General features: G+C 37.1%; 1 protein-coding gene across 4 annotated transcripts in view; it reads right to left on the bottom strand.

The window, feature by feature from the left end:
* Nucleotides 1-340: 340 nt before the first annotated feature.
* The window catches only part of LOC128985657 (exportin-7), a 70,769-nt gene continuing 52,381 nt past the window's right edge, over nt 341-18,728 (bottom strand). For 2 of the 4 annotated variants that reach the window (XM_054405410.1, XM_054405411.1), the window contains exons 16-21: nt 5,001-5,212; nt 4,287-4,449; nt 2,959-3,036; nt 2,428-2,609; nt 1,837-1,964; nt 341-1,146 (exon numbers count right to left, since the gene is read on the bottom strand). In XM_054405410.1, coding sequence (XP_054261385.1) covers nt 1,041-1,146; nt 1,837-1,964; nt 2,428-2,609; nt 2,959-3,036; nt 4,287-4,449; nt 5,001-5,212 — 869 coding nt within the window. In that variant the 3' untranslated portion in view covers nt 341-1,040. The remainder of the gene's footprint in view (nt 1,147-1,836; nt 1,965-2,427; nt 2,610-2,958; nt 3,037-4,286; nt 4,450-5,000; nt 5,213-18,728) is intronic. The other 2 variants (XM_054405412.1, XM_054405414.1) reach the window with 1 other exon arrangement.

Genomic DNA, 18,728 nt, shown 5'->3' with positions numbered 1-18,728 from the left:
CCTTTCAGTGAGTCATTGATGTCTCTCCTGAACATGGACAAGTTCTGTGTAAACCTGCCAAACAAACAACATCTCTCAGACTACATTGGATACAAGGTGAGTTCTGTACACAGAGGCCTCAGTCTGGTCACTAAGATGTCATCATGTCATTGGCTGACCCTGGACTGCTGGTTGTGTTAGGACCTTTCAGTGAGTCATTGATGTCTCTCCTGAACATGGACAAGTTCTGTGTAAACCTGCCAAACAAACAACATCTCTCAGACTACATTGGATACAATATGAGTTCTGTACACAGAGGCCTCAGTCTGGTCACTAAGATGTCATCATGTCATTGGCTGACCCTGGACTGCTGGTTGTGTTAGGACCTTTCAGTGAGTCATTGATGTCTCTCCTGAACATGGACAAGTTCTGTGTAAACCTGCCAAACAAACAACATCTCTCAGACTACATCGGCTACAAGGTGAGTTCTGTACACAGAGGCCTCAGTCTGGTCACTAAGATGTCATCATGTCATTGGCTGACCCTGGACTGCTGGTTGTGTTAGGACCTTTCAGTGAGTCATTGATGTCTCTCCTGAACATGGACAAGTTCTGTGTAAACCTGCCAAACAAACAACATCTCTCAGACTACATTGGATACAAGATGAGTTCTGTACACAGAGGCCTCAGTCTGGTCACTAAGATGTCATCATGTCATTGGCTGACCCTGGACTGCTGGTTGTGTTAGGACCTTTCAGTGAGTCATTGATGTCTCTCCTGAACATGGACAAGTTCTGTGTAAACCTGCCAAACAAACAACATCTCTCAGACTACATTGGATACAAGATGAGTTCTGTACACAGAGGCCTCAGTCTGGTCACTAAGATGTCATCATGTCATTGGCTGACCCTGGACTGCTGGTTGTGTTAGGACCTTTCAGTGAGTCATTGATGTCTCTCCTGAACATGGACAAGTTCTGTGTAAACCTGCCAAACAAACAACATCTCTCAGACTACATTGGATACAAGGTGAGTTCTGTACACAGAGGCCTCAGTCTGGTCACTAAGATGTCATCATGTCATTGGCTGACCCTGGACTGCTGGTTGTGTTAGGACCTTTCAGTGAGTCATTGATGTCTCTCCTGAACATGGACAAGTTCTGTGTAAACCTGCCAAACAAACAACATCTCTCAGACTACATTGGATACAAGGTGAGTTCTGTACACAGAGGCCTCAGTCTGGTCACTAAGATGTCATCATGTCATTGGCTGACCCTGGACTGCTGGTTGTGTTAGGACCTTTCAGTGAGTCATTGAAGTCTCTCCTGAACATGGCCAAGTTCTGTGTAATCCGGCCAAAGAAACATCATCTCTCAGACTACATTGGACACAATGACCTAGATTTTAAGGATTTTTGTTGTGATATTTGACTGAGGAGTCTAACCTAACGTTACATTTGAACCTGCTAGTGTCTACACCAGAATCTAGGGGCCCTGCTGTCGCTGGCTGGCGGGCTATGCCAGTAGCAAGACAGATAGGAGAGATAACTAACATCACAACACCATGATATTAGATGATCATCATAATTATAAGTGAAACATGATTTTTTTTTAAATCACAGCAATAGAGGCGCACCTAGATTCCTAGTATAGTCACTAGCAGATTCAAATGCAGCTTTTTATTGGTTCAGTGAGATTTCTGGGTTAGGTCTTTATTCAATGGTACCTATCACTAATACTGAAATTAATTTAAAATTGGACATACAAAATAATAATGTTTATTTATTTAAAACTTACATCTTAGAACTTTTGTAAAGCATATTGCATGCTGTAGCTAAAGTAGTAACAATACTGAACATACCTGTCTCTGTTTTTTGTTAATAAATTTCTTTCAATACCGTCCATAAGATTTTCAAACCATTGAGCCATAGCTGCCTGTTTGTCAGATGGTTGACTTCTTATTATGTTTTCTCTAAGTTGGTTAAAATACTGCAACAAAAGGAATAAACCACTCAGATATTTATATGGTTCATGTTTGGTTATTTAGCCTTAACAAATCACAAACTGCACAGAAAATCAGTAAAAAATCTTAATCCTAGTAACCCTTCTTAAAGCTAAGGAGATGTTAGTAGAGGCAAACACTAAAAATATTTTAAAATCCCTAAAATTAGCACATTACAATCATCAGCAAACAGACACATGAACCCCCCATTTCCAGGAATTGCATATTTTTATTGTCTTGTAGACATCATCTTCATCTCCCGCAGTCACGGAATATCAATATCGTTGAAATATTGTGGTATCACCTGTACCAAGCTTTTCGACTTGCCTGGCATCCAAACTAAATAGGCCAAACTGGGGGTTGAAAAAACCAGCCCCCTTATAAATATTATAGCATTACTTTGACCTTAATCACTAAGACAGAAGGAAAAGCTCTAATCGTTAAAAATACCTCTTCATTAAGAAGTATTAGACCTAGAAGAGGCCTGGACATAGACCACTGGTTGCGACAGTCTTCAAACATGATAACATTGAGCACAGTGCTGAGAATCTGCTGAAGAATCTCAGGATGAAGTTCTAGCACTTGCAGAAATACTTCATTGTTCACTTGTACGTTTCTGCGTGACTTCTTGCCTGAAATATGGAAACACTTGTAATTAAATGACTTCATGTCACAATACAATTGTCAAATAAGTGTTGTTTGAATATTTTGCTGTATTTCAGGGTAGAACTCTAGCACCTTACCAGTGAATACTTCATTGTTCAATTGAAGGTCCTACAAAACTTTGTGAGTTTGAAAAAAAGGGTCATCTTATAAATTTGAGCTAATCTTAAGTGAAATTTATTTTTGCTAAGCAAAAAATTTAACAATGAATTAATAATTTGATTTTTTTCAAAAGTGTTTTTATTTTACATTCAGAAATAATATGTTAAAGATATAAGACATCTGTCTGGTTCTAATTACTACACTAATAGTATTTACCTTTTTGTGAAAGTTGTTTAAACAGGTAGGTGACTATATGATCCAACGTTGCACAGCACCCCGTACACACCATTGTATCTATAAAACATTTTCATGATGAGTTAGCTTTTGGATCAAGATAATGCAAATATAAAGGGTTTAATTTACCTGTTGCGTCAATTGATCCTTAAGTTATGAAATAACTACGGCCGTTTCGTGATGCTAAGCGAGCCCATCTTCAGGTTGTATGAACGTTAAAATACGGTCTTCTCATCCGTGGATGGAGTCGTCAGCACATTTAGGACACATAACACAAAACACATACGAAACATTGAAATATTTACAATAAAAACTTGGCTAAGTAGTCCAAACTGGAGTTGCCTAACCGGTAGCAGTAGATGATGAGACATAACTCATCATCTACCGCTACCGGTTACGAAACTTGTGTTGGACTACTTGGCCAAGTTTTTATTGTAAATATTTCAATGTTTCGTGTTATGTGTCCTAAATGTGCTGACACACATAACACACGAGAGAAGACCACGGATGAGAAGACCGTATTTTAACGTTCATACAACCTGGAGATGGGCTAGCTTAGCAGCACAAAACGGCCGTAGTTATTTCATAACTTAAGGATCAATTGACGCAACAGGTAAATTAACCCCTTTATATTTATAAAACATTGCCAGTTTTAACAGTTTGATTTGAAACTCCTTACAGTACTTTATTTAAACCAAGAGTGTTCAAAATCTGATCTTTCAAAGTGTTACATAGTTTGTGAAAAGCTTGTTCTTTTATTGGAGGCTTAAATTGCAATTCAATCTATTCAAACAAGGGACTTTTAAGTTAATTATTCCATTATTAGCAGACATTACATTTAGTATAGTTTAATAATGTATTATATAATAACAATAATTTTGTTAAACCAAAATGGTGTAGGCCTATGTGTTTTTGAGTTGGTTTAAGGAATAATGAAATCACAACAGTCACTGTAATATTCAGGGGACATTGTCACATTTATTACTATTTACCAATCGGCAAATAACATATTCAGAACACTACCTTTTGTCAAGGAAGAAAAAAGGGGCAACACAAAATCAGCATAATCAACTTGTAATGAGTTTTGTCCATATTTGCATGTGATGATAAAACTATTTCTATGTATGTTGCAAAACATGCATACACAAAAATTCTACAAAATAAGGAACAATAAAAATTTACTATTAAATCAACTATTTTCTTTTTTGAGCAAAAAAGTCATGCAGTGAGTGCATGCAACAAGGTACAGCCCAGAGCCATGACAACAGGCAAGGGTCTAGCAGTCTACTGAGCCCCACGCTGGGCTGTACCTGTGAAGTGATTGAGGTGCGCACCTAGAGCCGTGAGACCCTCCGAGATGGAGGACAAGATGTAGAGGAACACATTGGGCTCCAGAGTAGCAAGGAAGCTCATGTGGTCCTGAGCTAGACACTCGAGTAGCACGTAGTACGTTTGTGACAGCTTCGGATAGTCCTGTACAGCAACATAACAGTACATATTAGTGAAAGGTACATGTAAGGTTTTAAGGTCTTTGCACACTAAACCACCATAACGGACCCTGGCATCATGAGAAAAAATTAAACTCAAGACTTTGTTGGCTTTGTGATGACTTAGTGGTGGTGAGAGCTCCCAATTGCCCACAGTCATGATGCACTTGTACTATGTATCCAAGGGGAATGTGTACCAAGGTACCCTTGGTAGTGACCTGGAGTGTTCCGTTAATCTAGCTTAGCGGGACTCTGATGTATTCATAGTTAATAGTAGGCCAACAAAGCATCACCCAACATAACCTTCAAACCTGGTTAAAAGTAAAAATATTTCTACAGTAATAAGGCCCTAAAGTTAAGTAATGAGGAAGCTCTTGTAGGATACAGATGATTAGTATGGTGTATAATTTAGAGTACAGTAACAAAGAATAAGTATTGTCAAGGGTAGGGGCCTGAAGCCTGGAACGTATAACTGAAAAAATATTATTTAAAACAGTTAAATAAATCTGAAAAATTAAATCCTGAAATTAAGCTTACCAGTAAATCAGACTGAGGAATGGAAAGCAGTAGTTTAACAAATGTTTTGAGCGCGTTATCCAATGCCTCGTCTCCATACAGTCTGAAGACACCAAAGTTGACATAGCTGCCACATAGAGCAGCTTTCAGCATTGAGAAACAGATTGAGATCCCTTTCAGCTTCATGGCATATATTTGGTCCTTGGGTACTTCTACTTCCAAGATGTGACTACCTGAAAAATTAAAAAAAAACAACAACTTGTCAATTGAGTTCAGAAAACCTCCACTACACTATATTACTTTACAGTAGAACCCCTTATATCCGGCCACTTCTTGGTAGCCAATATTTACAAATATTAGAACAGAAACGGGTTGAGTCATAAACGGGTAGTCAGTAACAAATTATGTCACTGGCCCGAAAGTAAACATTATTTAACATTACTTAAATGGAACACTCTGAACCATATGTAAATGACGTTAGTATAGGATTTGGGCCAGTTACGTCATTTGTTTATGTTTATGAACCATACCGTTTATGTTCTAATATTTGAGCTAATATCAAAACATATTTCCCACGTCTTATAGAGCACAGTTGCAGGCACTATACCAATAGAAACAATTATTTTACATGTTCAATTGTCTTAACATTTGAATGTCTATGTGGGATATTATGCATAGGGATATTGCTACATTGTTTTTACTTTTATGGCCATACTTCTTTTTTACTGAGATAATTGTTTCTTTACATGATATAATACACAGACATGTAACACCATAACTGTTATCATGATAGAATTGCCTCTGGATTGTCTGAATTAACGTATAGTGATTTATATTACCTTGTTACTGTGCAAAAGGATCGTTTTGGACAGTACCAGTAAAAAGGTAATGTAAACCACTATACATAAATGTAGCATTACCATATTATATTTAAATAATCGTCATCCCAGATTCTCCTTGTAGTTTCTGCATCCCAATTGCTCCCACGTTTATCTGTTTGTTTACATTTTACTGTGTTCACTACTTAATTGAGTTAGTGGTTAACTAGAACAGTGGTTCAACATTAATGGTGTAAAAATGAATCAAGATAAAACCCAACTGGTAAAGTTTTGTACTGCTCATGCAAAAGAGTTTAAAGACCAAAATTTAACTGTTCACAATGATGCAAAATTTCTCGGTTTGCACATGGATTCAAATTTAAATTGGAACAAAAGCATTGAAAATTTCATTAGTAGACTGAATTCAGCTTGTTATCAAATGATATGTTTAAGAAACACAATTGACTTAAAAACTCGTTTAATGTTATACTATGCATACTTCTATTCAATTCTTAAATAAGGAATTGAATTCTGGGGCTTTGCATCAAACATCGATTTAATTTTTAAGATTCAGAAAAAATGTTTAAGAATAATGATATTTGAACCATGGAGAACATCATGTAAGCCAATTTTTAAAGAATTAGAAGTAATGAATGTTCCGATTTTAACAATTTTTCAAACAATTTTGATGGTAGAAGGAAATTTTGAAAAATTATGTAGTGAAACAACTTTGAACATAGGTATACTAGGTTTAAAACCAACTTTCAATATCCGCGACACCGTTTTTCATTAGTAGAAAAAACCCCGACATACATGGGCAAAAAAACTATTTAATAAACTGTCTCAAGAATTAAAGAACAAAATACAGTCCAAGCAATTCAAAAGCAGCCTTGATAATTTTCTTTAAAGAAAACCCTATTACATTATAGATGAGTTCTTAACTGATCAGTTTGTTTAAACATACATTTTGATTTAACTACATTTCTTTTACTGATACATTTTGTTTATATCACTTTTCTATATATATAAAGCTCAAATACCACTGACTCACTCATCACGAAATCTCAGAAACCATAAGACCTACAGGGTTGCCACCAAAGTGAGATAAAAAAATTCATGCATAATTCAAGGTTTTCATTGGTAGTTTTGAAAAATTCATGGGGTATATGCTCGCACAATTTCACCATAAAAGAGTATTGCCTAGTTCAGAATTGTACATTAATTTATCGACAATATATAGTTTTGTGTGCTACTATAAAATAAAACACATTTCATGCAATTATTTTAGAGTGAAAAATAAGAATTTAATAAAATTTATCCAGTCTAAAAAAAGTAAAATCACAGATGAAAAAGGATATTTAATAAAAATCTTGTGTGTGATAATACAATGTAATTCTTAAAAAAAATTGAAACATCTGATTTAACAACATCATAACTTAGGCCTAATGATAAATTCAAACGTTAGAAGAAATAATAAATAAATAATAAGTCGGATTGGTAGTTAGGTATAGGCCTAACCTAAAAAACATTGCATCCAAACATAAAAGGTTTAACTTAGTTAATCCAGCAATGGCCTAGAACTTTACTGTCTAAACATCAAATTAAGATAATAGGCATAACGCATACCGGTAATTAAGATAATAGGCATAATAAAAACAAATGTTAAGAACATGATCAAGAAACGGTTAACTTAGTAATGGGCCATATCTAGGCCTACTAAAACGCACATGCAATCTATTACTACTGTAACACAGTAGGCTAGCCTACATTGTAATCCAAAGCTGAATCTAGGCTAAGTTAGGCCTGAACCAACTTTTATTTATTGAGAAGATTAAAGGTTACCGACTGACTGATAAAAAATATTATGTAAATAAATATTTAGTTAAATAGTTAAATATTAGTGGATTAGTTAAATGTAAGTTTAAACATAGGCTAACTTTTAAGTAATAAAAAAATAATTAATTACATTACAGAAAAGGTTAAAATAAACTTAGTTTAGAAGGATGTTTCTTCCGATTGGATCAGTTTATATATTATCATTTGCCTACACAGGTTTAAATCACAGTTAAAACAATTATTTAATTAAATTTACATCTCATTAGTTAGATTCGTATTGACTGAAAACACCTATGCTTCTAACAAAACATTTACATTTACCAGCCTCAGAACGAAATCACCATTTTTCAGCACAACATTGACTTCTTGCAACTTAGGCCTAAATAAATAAACTTAAACTCACGTTGTAAACACATTTACTCAACACTGACAGTAGTTTGAAATACGACATATTTGACCAAACAAACACAGAAGACGATTAAGTTCCAGCCGGAGCAAGCCATTTTGACCTTTATGGCAAGGCAAGGTACTTCTTATTTTAACGTTGTAAAGTATCGGAAGTATGATATATCAGTAATAAAAAATATTTAATCTGAACACTTGTTCCACTGAGTGTTGGGTAATCAATTATAAGAAGCACAAAACGGAATCACGAGTGCAAAAAGTGATCTTACTGTCCAGTGTCCACCACTACTTCAAACGTTTGACAAGTTTCAGATCAGTTTAAAACTTTTAGGTTATGGTTATTCTGTATTTCCTTCCACACGAACACTAGAGTAGAGAGTAGAGAATGAGTGAGAGCGAGCATCAATTCCGATTGTCGATGTTTTCGAAACATCGATGTCTTTTCTATCGATGTTCGAAGTTGTTTGTTTACATCGATGGTAGATTACCGAACCGATGATTTGGTTTGTTACATCGGTCTTTTAGGCCAAAAAAAGTAATGAAATACAGTATTGATGTTTTCCGTAACTGAATTGTATTGGTTTTAGGTTAATTGGCTGTTACAGTGCAGAGAACAGACGAGAAACTCGGAACAAACATCGATGTGATCGATGTTTTGGCTCCGAAAGTATTATATAATAATTAGATTCAAATCAAAAGATAGGTACATTATTTTATTCAATCCATTCTATTTACAAAATTGGTAAACATAAACAATCAATTAATGAACACATGTTTAAAACTATACATCAACTCTCCCCCCTTAGTGTAAGGGAAGTATTTGGTCTGAGTGACGAGTCCAAGTGAGTCCAGTGTCTGTCTTGACTTTAAACATAACATTTCCTGTTCTTGAAATTATTTTCCCTTCCTTCCACTTTACTTTTGAGGAATAATTTCTTACCAGTACTCTCTGTCCCACCTGAAAATTTCTTTTCAGCTTGTGTTCCGACATAGTCTTTTTATTCCATTCAACTTTATCTGCCATCACGTTAAGTTTCGTTCTTATGTCTCTGCCAAACATTAACACATAAGCGGAGAGTCCTGTAGAGTTTGGAGCTTTGCGTAACTGAGTTACGAGAAGATCTATTTTATGCTGCAAGTCTCCCTTGTCTTCACTCATGGCAGCCAATGATTTCTTAACAGTTTGGACAAATCGTTCAGCTTGGCCATTGCTTGATGGGTGAAAAGGTGCACAAGTCCTATGGCAAATTCCATTATTGCTTAGAAACCTTTGAAAAAGTGCACTCGTAAATTGGGAGCCGTTGTCTGTTACTATCATAACTGGCAGTCCAAAAGTTGAAAATAAGTGACTTAAATTTCGAATGCACCAGTCTGAAGAAGTGTTCTTTGTATGTATAACCTCCAACCATTTTGTATGGGCGTCAATAATTATGAAGAAATAATTTCCATTTACGGGTCCACAAAAATCCAAATGTAAGCGATGCCAGGGAGCTGTAGGTTCTTCCCAAGGGTGATGGTTTAATTTAGATGGTTCATTTCTTTTCTGTTTGCATTTGTCACAGTTATTAACCAAGTTTTCAATATCATTATCCAAGTTTTTCCAATATACATAACTTCGCGCCATGGCCTTCATTTTCGACATGCCTAAATGCCCAATGTGTAGTTCCTTGAGAACTTCTTTCTGCAATGTGTTAGGTATTACAACTCGACTACCTCTAAAGATGCAACCTTTATGTAAACTTAAATCATTATTTCGGAAACCAACCTTTTCCAGATTTTCTCCATTTTCTAGTGCTGTAACTATTGTAGCTAGTACAGGGTCTTTTTTTGTATGCTCTGCAAGTGTACATTGTGTGAGAGGAAGAATTGCTATTTGATTCATTTGGAACTTGGAATACAAGTCTTCATCATCTTGAGTTTGTTCAACTGGAAAACGAGACAAGAAATCTGCGTTACAGTGGTCTGAAGTTTTTCTATACTCAATTGTATAATCAAACCCAGCAAGGAAAAGTGAGTAGTTCAATAAACGAGTAGCTGACATTGCCGGTAAGCATTTTGATGGATGGAATATGGAAACAAGAGGTTTGTGGTCCGTCTGAAGAACAAACTTTCGTCCATAGCAATAAGCAAAGAATTTCTTTACCCCCCAGTAAATTGCTGTAGCTTCTTTGTCTATTTGACTGTACTGTTTTTCACTTTTTGATAAAGATCGGGAAGCAAAAGCTATGGGTTGTTCCGACCCATCAGGAAACTTATGGGAAATTACTGCTCCCAATCCATAAGGAGATGCGTCAGTTGAGAGTATTAGAGGAAGTTTTGGATTGTAGTGTGCTAGAGTGTTGTCATTGGCTATGTGCTTTTTAACATTGATAAAGCTGTTTTCACATTCTTGTGACCATTCAAATCGCTGTCCTTTCTGTAGTAACTTATTCAATGGATATAGCTTTTCGGCCAGTCTTGGTATGAATTTGTTGTAGTAATTGGCCATGCCAATGAAAGATCGTAGTTGATTCACATTTCTAGGTTTTTCTGTCTCAATAATTGCTTTGACCTTTTCTGAGTTTTTCTTCAGCCCGTTTTCATCAATTGTATGTCCCAAGTATGTTATTCTTTGTTGAAAGAATTTACATTTGTCAAAATTTAATTTCAAGTTATGCGCTCTAAGTTTTTCTAGGACAGTTTTTAATCTCTCTAGTGTACTCTTGTAATCTGTACCTTGAATGATTATATCATCGAAAAAGCACTTAACTCCATCAGTCCCTTGCAGTACCTTATCCATGAATCTTTGCCACAGTGCTGGTGCTACTTTCACTCCAAACATCAACCTGTTTACTTTATACAAACCTTTCTGAGTGCTTATTGTTTGTAGCAGAGCACTTTCAGAGTCCATTGGCATGTGTAAGTAAGCATTACTAACATCGAGTGTGCAGAAAAATTTACCTCCATTCATCTCTGCAAAGATGTCCTCAATTCTTTGTATTGGATACTTCTCATCACGGATAACTTTATTCAACGTAGTCTTGTAATCTGCACATATTCGTACCGAACCATTAGGTTTTACTACTGGCACAATTGGCGTACCCCATTCTGAGTTTTCAATCTTTGTAATAATACCAGCTTTTTCCAGTCGATCGAGTTCTTCTTCCACCTTTTGTTTAATAGCATAGGGCACTTGCCTCGGCTTCACAAATATTGGACCACAGTCTTCTTTTAGATTCAGGTGTCCTTTTTCATTTGGAATGCAACCAATTTCCTTACTGAATATATCTGAATAACTGTCAAGAACTTGTGTCAACTCAGATGAGTTTTGATTCAACATTCTAATATCACCAATTTCTAAATTGACTTCTCTTATCCAGTCTCTACCAAATATTGGTTCAACATCTTGGTCGATAATAAATAGTTTTCCGAAGTAAATCTTTTCTTTGTACTGAAACCTAACATATACTACGCCCTTAGTTTGTATGATTTCACCTGTATATGTGCGAAGCTGTACATGTGATTTGAACATTCTTTTATTGATATCTAATCTCTTATAGTCCTCAAATGAGATTGAAGATAGCGCTGCTCCTGTATCAAGTTCCATAGATAATGGTTTTCCTTCAATTTCTATTTTCATAATGAACTTATCACTGTTATTTACTTGAAGTTTATAAGAATCGTAGGTAGTATGATCTAACTGTTTTTCAATCTCTCTGTCCTCTAGTTGGTCAATTCGTTGTTTTCTTGGTCCTCCCATACATACCTTTGCAATATGCCCTACTTTGTTACATAAATTGCAAAATTCATTTCTAAACTTACATGTATTTGCTCTATGGTCTTTATCTCCACACCGATAACACCGTCCTTGTAGACCTGAAAACTTTGAACGGGAAGGAGAATATTGGTCTTTGTTTGTTGCCTGTACAGCGTTCTTATTCCCAGAGTATCTGTCCCATTTTCTTGTCTGATTCTCTACAACCTTGAGCACTGGAACTGCTACTGGTTGGTAACTGGTTGGTACTGCTGGTGGTGCTGTGTGAGCAGTCATCATGCTGCTTTCAGTTCTCGAAGCTTCCAGTGATGTTGCAAGTTCAAGTGCTTCCTTAAAAGTAGTTACAATTTTCTTCTGTAAAAGTTGTCCTTTAATATCATGGTCGTGAAGTCCTCTTACCAATTGCATGCGTAATAACATATCAGTTACTGACTTTCCACAATCACAGTTAAACTGACAATCTTTAGACAGTTTCTTCAATTCCATAGCGAATTCGATGATTGACTCATTCGGTTGTTGTACTCTACACACAAAGCGATGTTGTAATGTTAATACACTTGGTAATGGTTCCAAATGGTCTTTTAAAACAGTAACAACATTTTCATCGTTCATCTTGTAAGGGTCATCAGGGGCAACTATGTCTAGAAGCCGTTCATGTAGTTTAGGTGAAAGTGCATGTAGTAAACTACAAAGCTTTGTTTTCTCTTCATTTACATCTTTAAGTACCAGAAAATTTTCAAATCTTTTAATGAAATTCCTAAAAGATTCTTCTTCGTCGTATGGAACAAAACTAATGTTTGATGTTGTGCTTGGTTCCTTGTTATGTGGATTTGCTGCTGTAGGCTCTGTATTATTGTGTTGTGTCTTTTCATTTCTCAATACTGCTTCTAAAACAATGTACATTTCTTCTGTCTCACTTCTGTACGAGGCTAGATCATCTTGTTCTTCATCTTCAGTAGCTAGTTCAATTTTGGTTTGTGCATCTTCAAATTGTTTCCAATACGATCTTAAACTGTCTAACCTCACCTCTATCTCTGCACTTGTCATTTTATCAGTTGCTTTATTTTCTATAATTAGTTTAAATGCTTTGGAAATTTGCCTTTTTGCAACTGATCTCAACTTCTTTATATTTCCTATTTCCGTCATCCTCGTCGCCATTTATTTTATATAATAATTAGATTCAAATCAAAAGATAGGTACATTATTTTATTCAATCCATTCTATTTACAAAATTGGTAAACATAAACAATCAATTAATGAACACATGTTTAAAACTATACATCAGAAAGCATCGATTTTATCGGTAGATCGGTACTCGGTAGAGATGGGCGTTATAACATAACAGGATGAATAACAGTGTTGCGGCCACGGCAACGTTATCGCGGCAACACGTTGCGGAGAACTCCCTGTTATTATAATAACGTATCTATCTACACAATGTTGCAGGAAAGCCGCGCGGACAACGAAAACATGCATTGCCATTAGTGCCGTTGCCGTAACGCTACCAGAGCAACGATAACTTCTGAAACGAACTAGAATAACCACTGAGCTATAATTCTAACTGGAGGTAGCACCATTAGTCAATGGTAGCACTGAATGTCAAAGATGCGTGTCGCCAGCCGCCATGTTTGCGTGAGGTGTGAGTTATAAAGAAGCCATGTTATTGGATGAAAAAACTCACTGCCATACAAACCTAGTTATAGAAGCCATGTCATTGGATGAAAAAACTCACTGCTATACCAACCTAACAAAATTAGCGACACGCTTTTGACAGACTTCTGCCATGGCAGTGCTACCTCCAGTTATAATTTTAGCTCAGTGAGAATAACGCATCCTGTCTGGGCCACGCCCGACTCGCGCCCGACTCCCGACTACAACTGAAAACTGAACTGATCAACCGACAACGATAACTGAACGCCGCAACACGTTATTGGGCAGCTGCGTTATCGTTATAACCGTTGCCGGAAAACAACGATAATTCTCATCTCTAGACTACTCGGCTGACGTCGGCATTGACTATATATACCTAAAGAAGACAGACCACGCTTATGGGCCGGTAGTAGTGTGAGCCAGGTCTCGGGAGCAAGTATTTGATGTAAGCTGCCGGTAGGCGCGCGATAGTAGGATTTTTTTCTATCTGCGCTCTCTCTCCCACATTCCCCCCTCGCCCCGCGGCCAGCTCTGCATCGCTCTCACTCGCACATTCCTTCTCGTTCTCTCTCTCTCTCTCCTTGTCTCGCTTCCCCACCGACCACATGCACGTGACTGACACTGCTACGCTACGTCGCTACCGTCGCTACACTGGCTACACTACACTTACAACTTCGGGCAATGAATACAAGCTGGCGCTCGTCAAACACACGATAACATTAGCATGTGTGTTGCGCGATTGTGTGGTACGGGAACATATGATACGATGTGAACGAGTACTCAAATAAATATAGGCATAATTAATATGTTGCGCAAAAATATTGAGTACTCGTGGTATTTTAAGTAAGTTAATTGATTTGAGTTTGGCTAAGTACAAACTTCAACGTTAGAAATAACAGCTTAAAAAGGATAATGCTTTAAATTAATTAATTAAAGTTGAGCACCCTTTATTTGCATTTCAGTTCTCGGTTAAATACAATATGTGCGGTAAATAATTGTATAACAAACTCATAAAATAGTATATTTCGTACCTAGGGCCGAAAACCATTTCGGTTCGTGGTACGAACGCTATTTTTCAACACACTATAGCCTATTAAAACTATTTATTACTATTCATCGCAATATTATAATGCACACATAGTCAACACTACAAACACTTTAAGGTTATGTGAAGAAATAATTGGAGGAATCATCAAAAATAATTATAAATAGTTGCTAGGCAGCGTTGAAAATAAAACAATTATATTGTAATGCTATGGATACTGAATGTGTATTTAATATGCATTCGTGTTGTAAGAAAGTAAGTGGACAGCTGATTTTGTGTCCCTAAGGATGTAAAAACCTGCTCGGTCCCCGAATAACGATGACAGCTGGCATGGCCAGCAAAATGTAACATTCAGCCACCAATTAACGTATGTAAAACAGCTGAAACATCATAGTGTGGTGAGAACTACATTAAAGCTCTGCAAATATACGTTGCTGTCTTTAAATGTATTTTTACATCAATAAAATAGCAATATATTCTAGAGGTCAAATACTTTTTTCTTGCCAACGTAATCCATTAGTCGTCTGCATAGCGACCGGTTTCGACATCAAGGTGTCATTGTCAAGCCTGGTAGATAATTGAATACATTACGTTACGCATTTTCAAAGACAAACAGTTTATTTTTAAAACGAAATCATTCACGAAAATAATATTGCTATTACAGTAACACGCAAAGAAATAGCACCGCAATCACATTTCGTGTCCTGAACCATTGATTACGAGTAGAATGAAGTATTTTTATTTATTTATTTATTACATGCACGGCAAACGCCATTTTACAAGAGAGTTTAGTTTAAATTGATTGTCAACTGACATTTAGTCTGTTGTCAACTACACTAGTGTGTACGCAGTTAATCAAGGTCAGACGTGTTGTAAATCGATGGGTCAGACCAGCTAGCGTCAATGTGTTAGTGTGGTGTTTATGGTATGTGTGTGTGTGTGGTGAATGGTGTGAGGGATGGTGAGCAGAGGGGTAGGTTGAGCCGGGAGGGGGTGGAAGTGTTCTGTCTGACGCCACGCCGGCGCCGTCCTATCATCGACGACAGACAGAGACAACGCAGTATGTTCATCCTCATAATCGCTCCGTACAAGTTCATACTTGTACAGATAAAATTATGTCTGTACTCACAAAACTCTAAAAATTAAACAAACATGTTAAATTAAACAAACAATGCGTTGTCATTGTCATTATCAGTTCAGAATAAATTAAAATCTATTAAGTTATTAAGATCTATTGTAAATTAATATCTTACAATTTATCAGCATTGGAACTTGTATGGATTCAGCATATATGGTTTACCCGTGTTTGGGCTGGTGGAACTAGAGTAATTACTTGGGTAATTATGATGTCCCAAACCTATTTAAAATGTTATCATAAAATTAAAGTTTAATGATTACTAAAAAAATTCAGATTTTAACAATAATAGCATTATTTACATAAACAGGCAGTGGATTTAATGTGTTAAAATATGTTTGTATTACATCGCAAAAATCAGCCCCGATTCTCTTATTATACAATCTTTAACAGTCATAGACTCCAGAACTTTATTTTAAAACGTTTGTATTAGCTCGCTTTCGTGTCCGGTACAAATTTTGCAATCAATTTTATACTAACTTCCCGATGAGTTAGAGACTTGAAACTTGAAACATAGCTCACAAATGGAGGACAATACAATAGTATATCATTTAATTTTCATATTTCTCTTGGACTATGCCCCATGGGCTTGTTTTTATTAGCTCACTTTCCTACAAATTTTGATATCAATTTTAAACGAAGTTCCCAATGAGCTAGAGACTTGAAATTTGAAACACTAAGACACAAATGTGATGTTTGGAAACGTGTTTGCATGAAAATTTCTTATGTGATTGACAATGCAATATTATAGCATTTAATTTTCATATTTCCCTTGGGCTATGCCCCACTGGCTGCCAAATTTTCCATGTTTACATTTTGAAAGAATGTAAATATATCAATTAATTAAAGTCAGCTGTAAATACTAATTTGACAGTTCAAAAAGCAGAGGTTAAGAGGTACAGGTTCTGCTCCCAAGAGATTCCCTTAGATTTCCGACATGCCTCTGTCTTAATCTGATATAGATGCATGAAATAGATTTAACATCCACACACATTAGAAACTAAAAAGTAGCAAATAATTTATAAATAAAGAAATCTTTCAAAACAAAACGTTTTTAAATGCACTAAAAGTAGAAAATAATTTATAAATATGTGGAGAGTATAAATACTTGTAAGATTTTAAACGAAAAACGTGGGGTGCATGCAATTGATAATAATACATTAGTTCAATAGGTGAAGGTAATTTTAAATTATTTATTGCATGCACCCCTCGTTTTTTGTTTTAATCTTGCAAATATTTATACTCTCCACATATTTATAAATTATTTTCTACTTTTTAGTGCATTTAAAAACTTTTTCGTCTAAAAAAAGTTTTTTATTTATAAATTATTTCATTTTAATTTTAATGAGAATAAGGAGTTGAGGTTAGGACATGATACACAACTTCAAAATTAAATTTAAAAAATGTGTAATGGAGTTATAAGTTAAATTGATGTTTTGTACAATTTACTTATTTGCCCTCGAGAATATTAATTTTTTGCTGAAACCTTCCTACTTTACCACCTGGTTGCCTCAGTTCTTTCGAGCACTCCTTCATTTTAAAATAGAGTTTTGCTCCTAATAGTTGTAACGTGCCTATTTTGAGGGGGGGTCAAACTAGCCTACTCCTAGGTCTAGCCTATCCCTAGGCATAGCCTACCAGCCCTAACTAAGGTTATAGGTTAGAAGGCTAACCTTAGTTATAACATCTTCAGTAAAGTATAGGCATGATACACTGTTGTGTCTGGTAATGAATAAGTGTAGAACGAGAGTTATTAATACTGTATGAGCGTGGCATAAACCTTATACAGTGTTTTATAGCTTATTGACTCACCAGCGATGTGTTTCGCAAGCTAGGGCTCAACCCGGCTTAGTACTTTGAAGAAACTTTCTACACTTAGTAAACCCGCAGATCATGGCCTTAGGCCAATAATCCGCCTCAAAGACGTGAGGAAATGCGGTGTGAGTAATATAAACTGACAACTTGAAGTTAAAACTCATTGTCGTGTGAAACAAGCACAACATAACCTACAGTCAACAACAACAAGCTCGAGCGACTGACGACGGCTGCAGACGACGGCGGCCGGCTAGCTTTTTTTCGGGTTAGCAAACAGCAAGCAAACGTTCCGGATCAGCTGAGCCCCCTACTTTGCTAGAGAGGGGAGCGAGAGGGATGAACCGAGGAACCCTCAGACGGCAAGCAGGAAAGTGAGTTCCTCACTAGCCACGAGATAGGAAAGTTCCTCACCAGCAACTACCACGACAAGTTCGAGTTAGTCCCGACATCGTGATTGGTGAAGCATTAGTTAACTCGCGTGATACTGCAAGTCAAATTTGTGGAAAAGTACGTCACAATTATGGCGCCCGAACAGGGACTGCGTTGCTGAGCTTCTGCGAGAGACCAGCGAGAGAGCGAGACGTCCAGAGGACTTCAACAACGCAGCCAACTTCGACGAGACAACCGACGAGTGGTGACGAGCAGAGATGACGAACACCGAGAAGTCCAAGGCGGGAGACCAGCCTTTGACTACGAGGACGGCTTCTACAGAGCCTACGACAACGGTGGTAACTGCGGTGACGTCTACCGTGAGTGCCACCCATACGACGACAACAACGGAGACCCACCCTGCGGTTTCAGCTTACCCAAAGTCTCCAGCTGACGATCCCCGGGTTGGGTGGATTCACACCATGCCAAAGGCAGCGCTGATCACCGAGATGTCTCAGCATGGACTAGACACAGATGGTACGGTGGCTGAGTTGAGACGACGGCTGGCGGACTACTGGAAGATCTCACTCAACCAGGGCCCCTCATCAGCTACTCCTACGACTCAACCTGCTTACCAGCCCATACGAAACGTGCCGTTAAACCTCAACCTTGAAGGTGATGGTGCGGGGGTGAACCTGGCAACCCAACGATCAGCTCCTTCATTCTTGGTAAACCCTTCATTGGACGAGGCCACAAGCATTCGAGAGATGCTCGGCCTGTCTCCTAATGCAGACTCGATGACGGTGCGAAGAGCCCTCTCCGAGCTGCTGCGAGAGCCTAGGGACGTTCAGCGAGACACAAATCCTGAGTCCCTATGGTTAGGATTGCCACCTGCCCCACGACACGTACCCTCCACGCAGGT

The sequence above is a fragment of the Macrosteles quadrilineatus genome, unplaced genomic scaffold (genome assembly GCF_028750875.1).
Source record: "Macrosteles quadrilineatus isolate MER2022 unplaced genomic scaffold, UCM_ALF_1.0 Scaffold_2__2_contigs__length_208266976, whole genome shotgun sequence".
In the NCBI taxonomy this organism is placed as follows: Eukaryota; Metazoa; Arthropoda; class Insecta; order Hemiptera; family Cicadellidae; genus Macrosteles; species Macrosteles quadrilineatus.
This window is presented reverse-complemented; position numbering and strand designations above follow the sequence as displayed.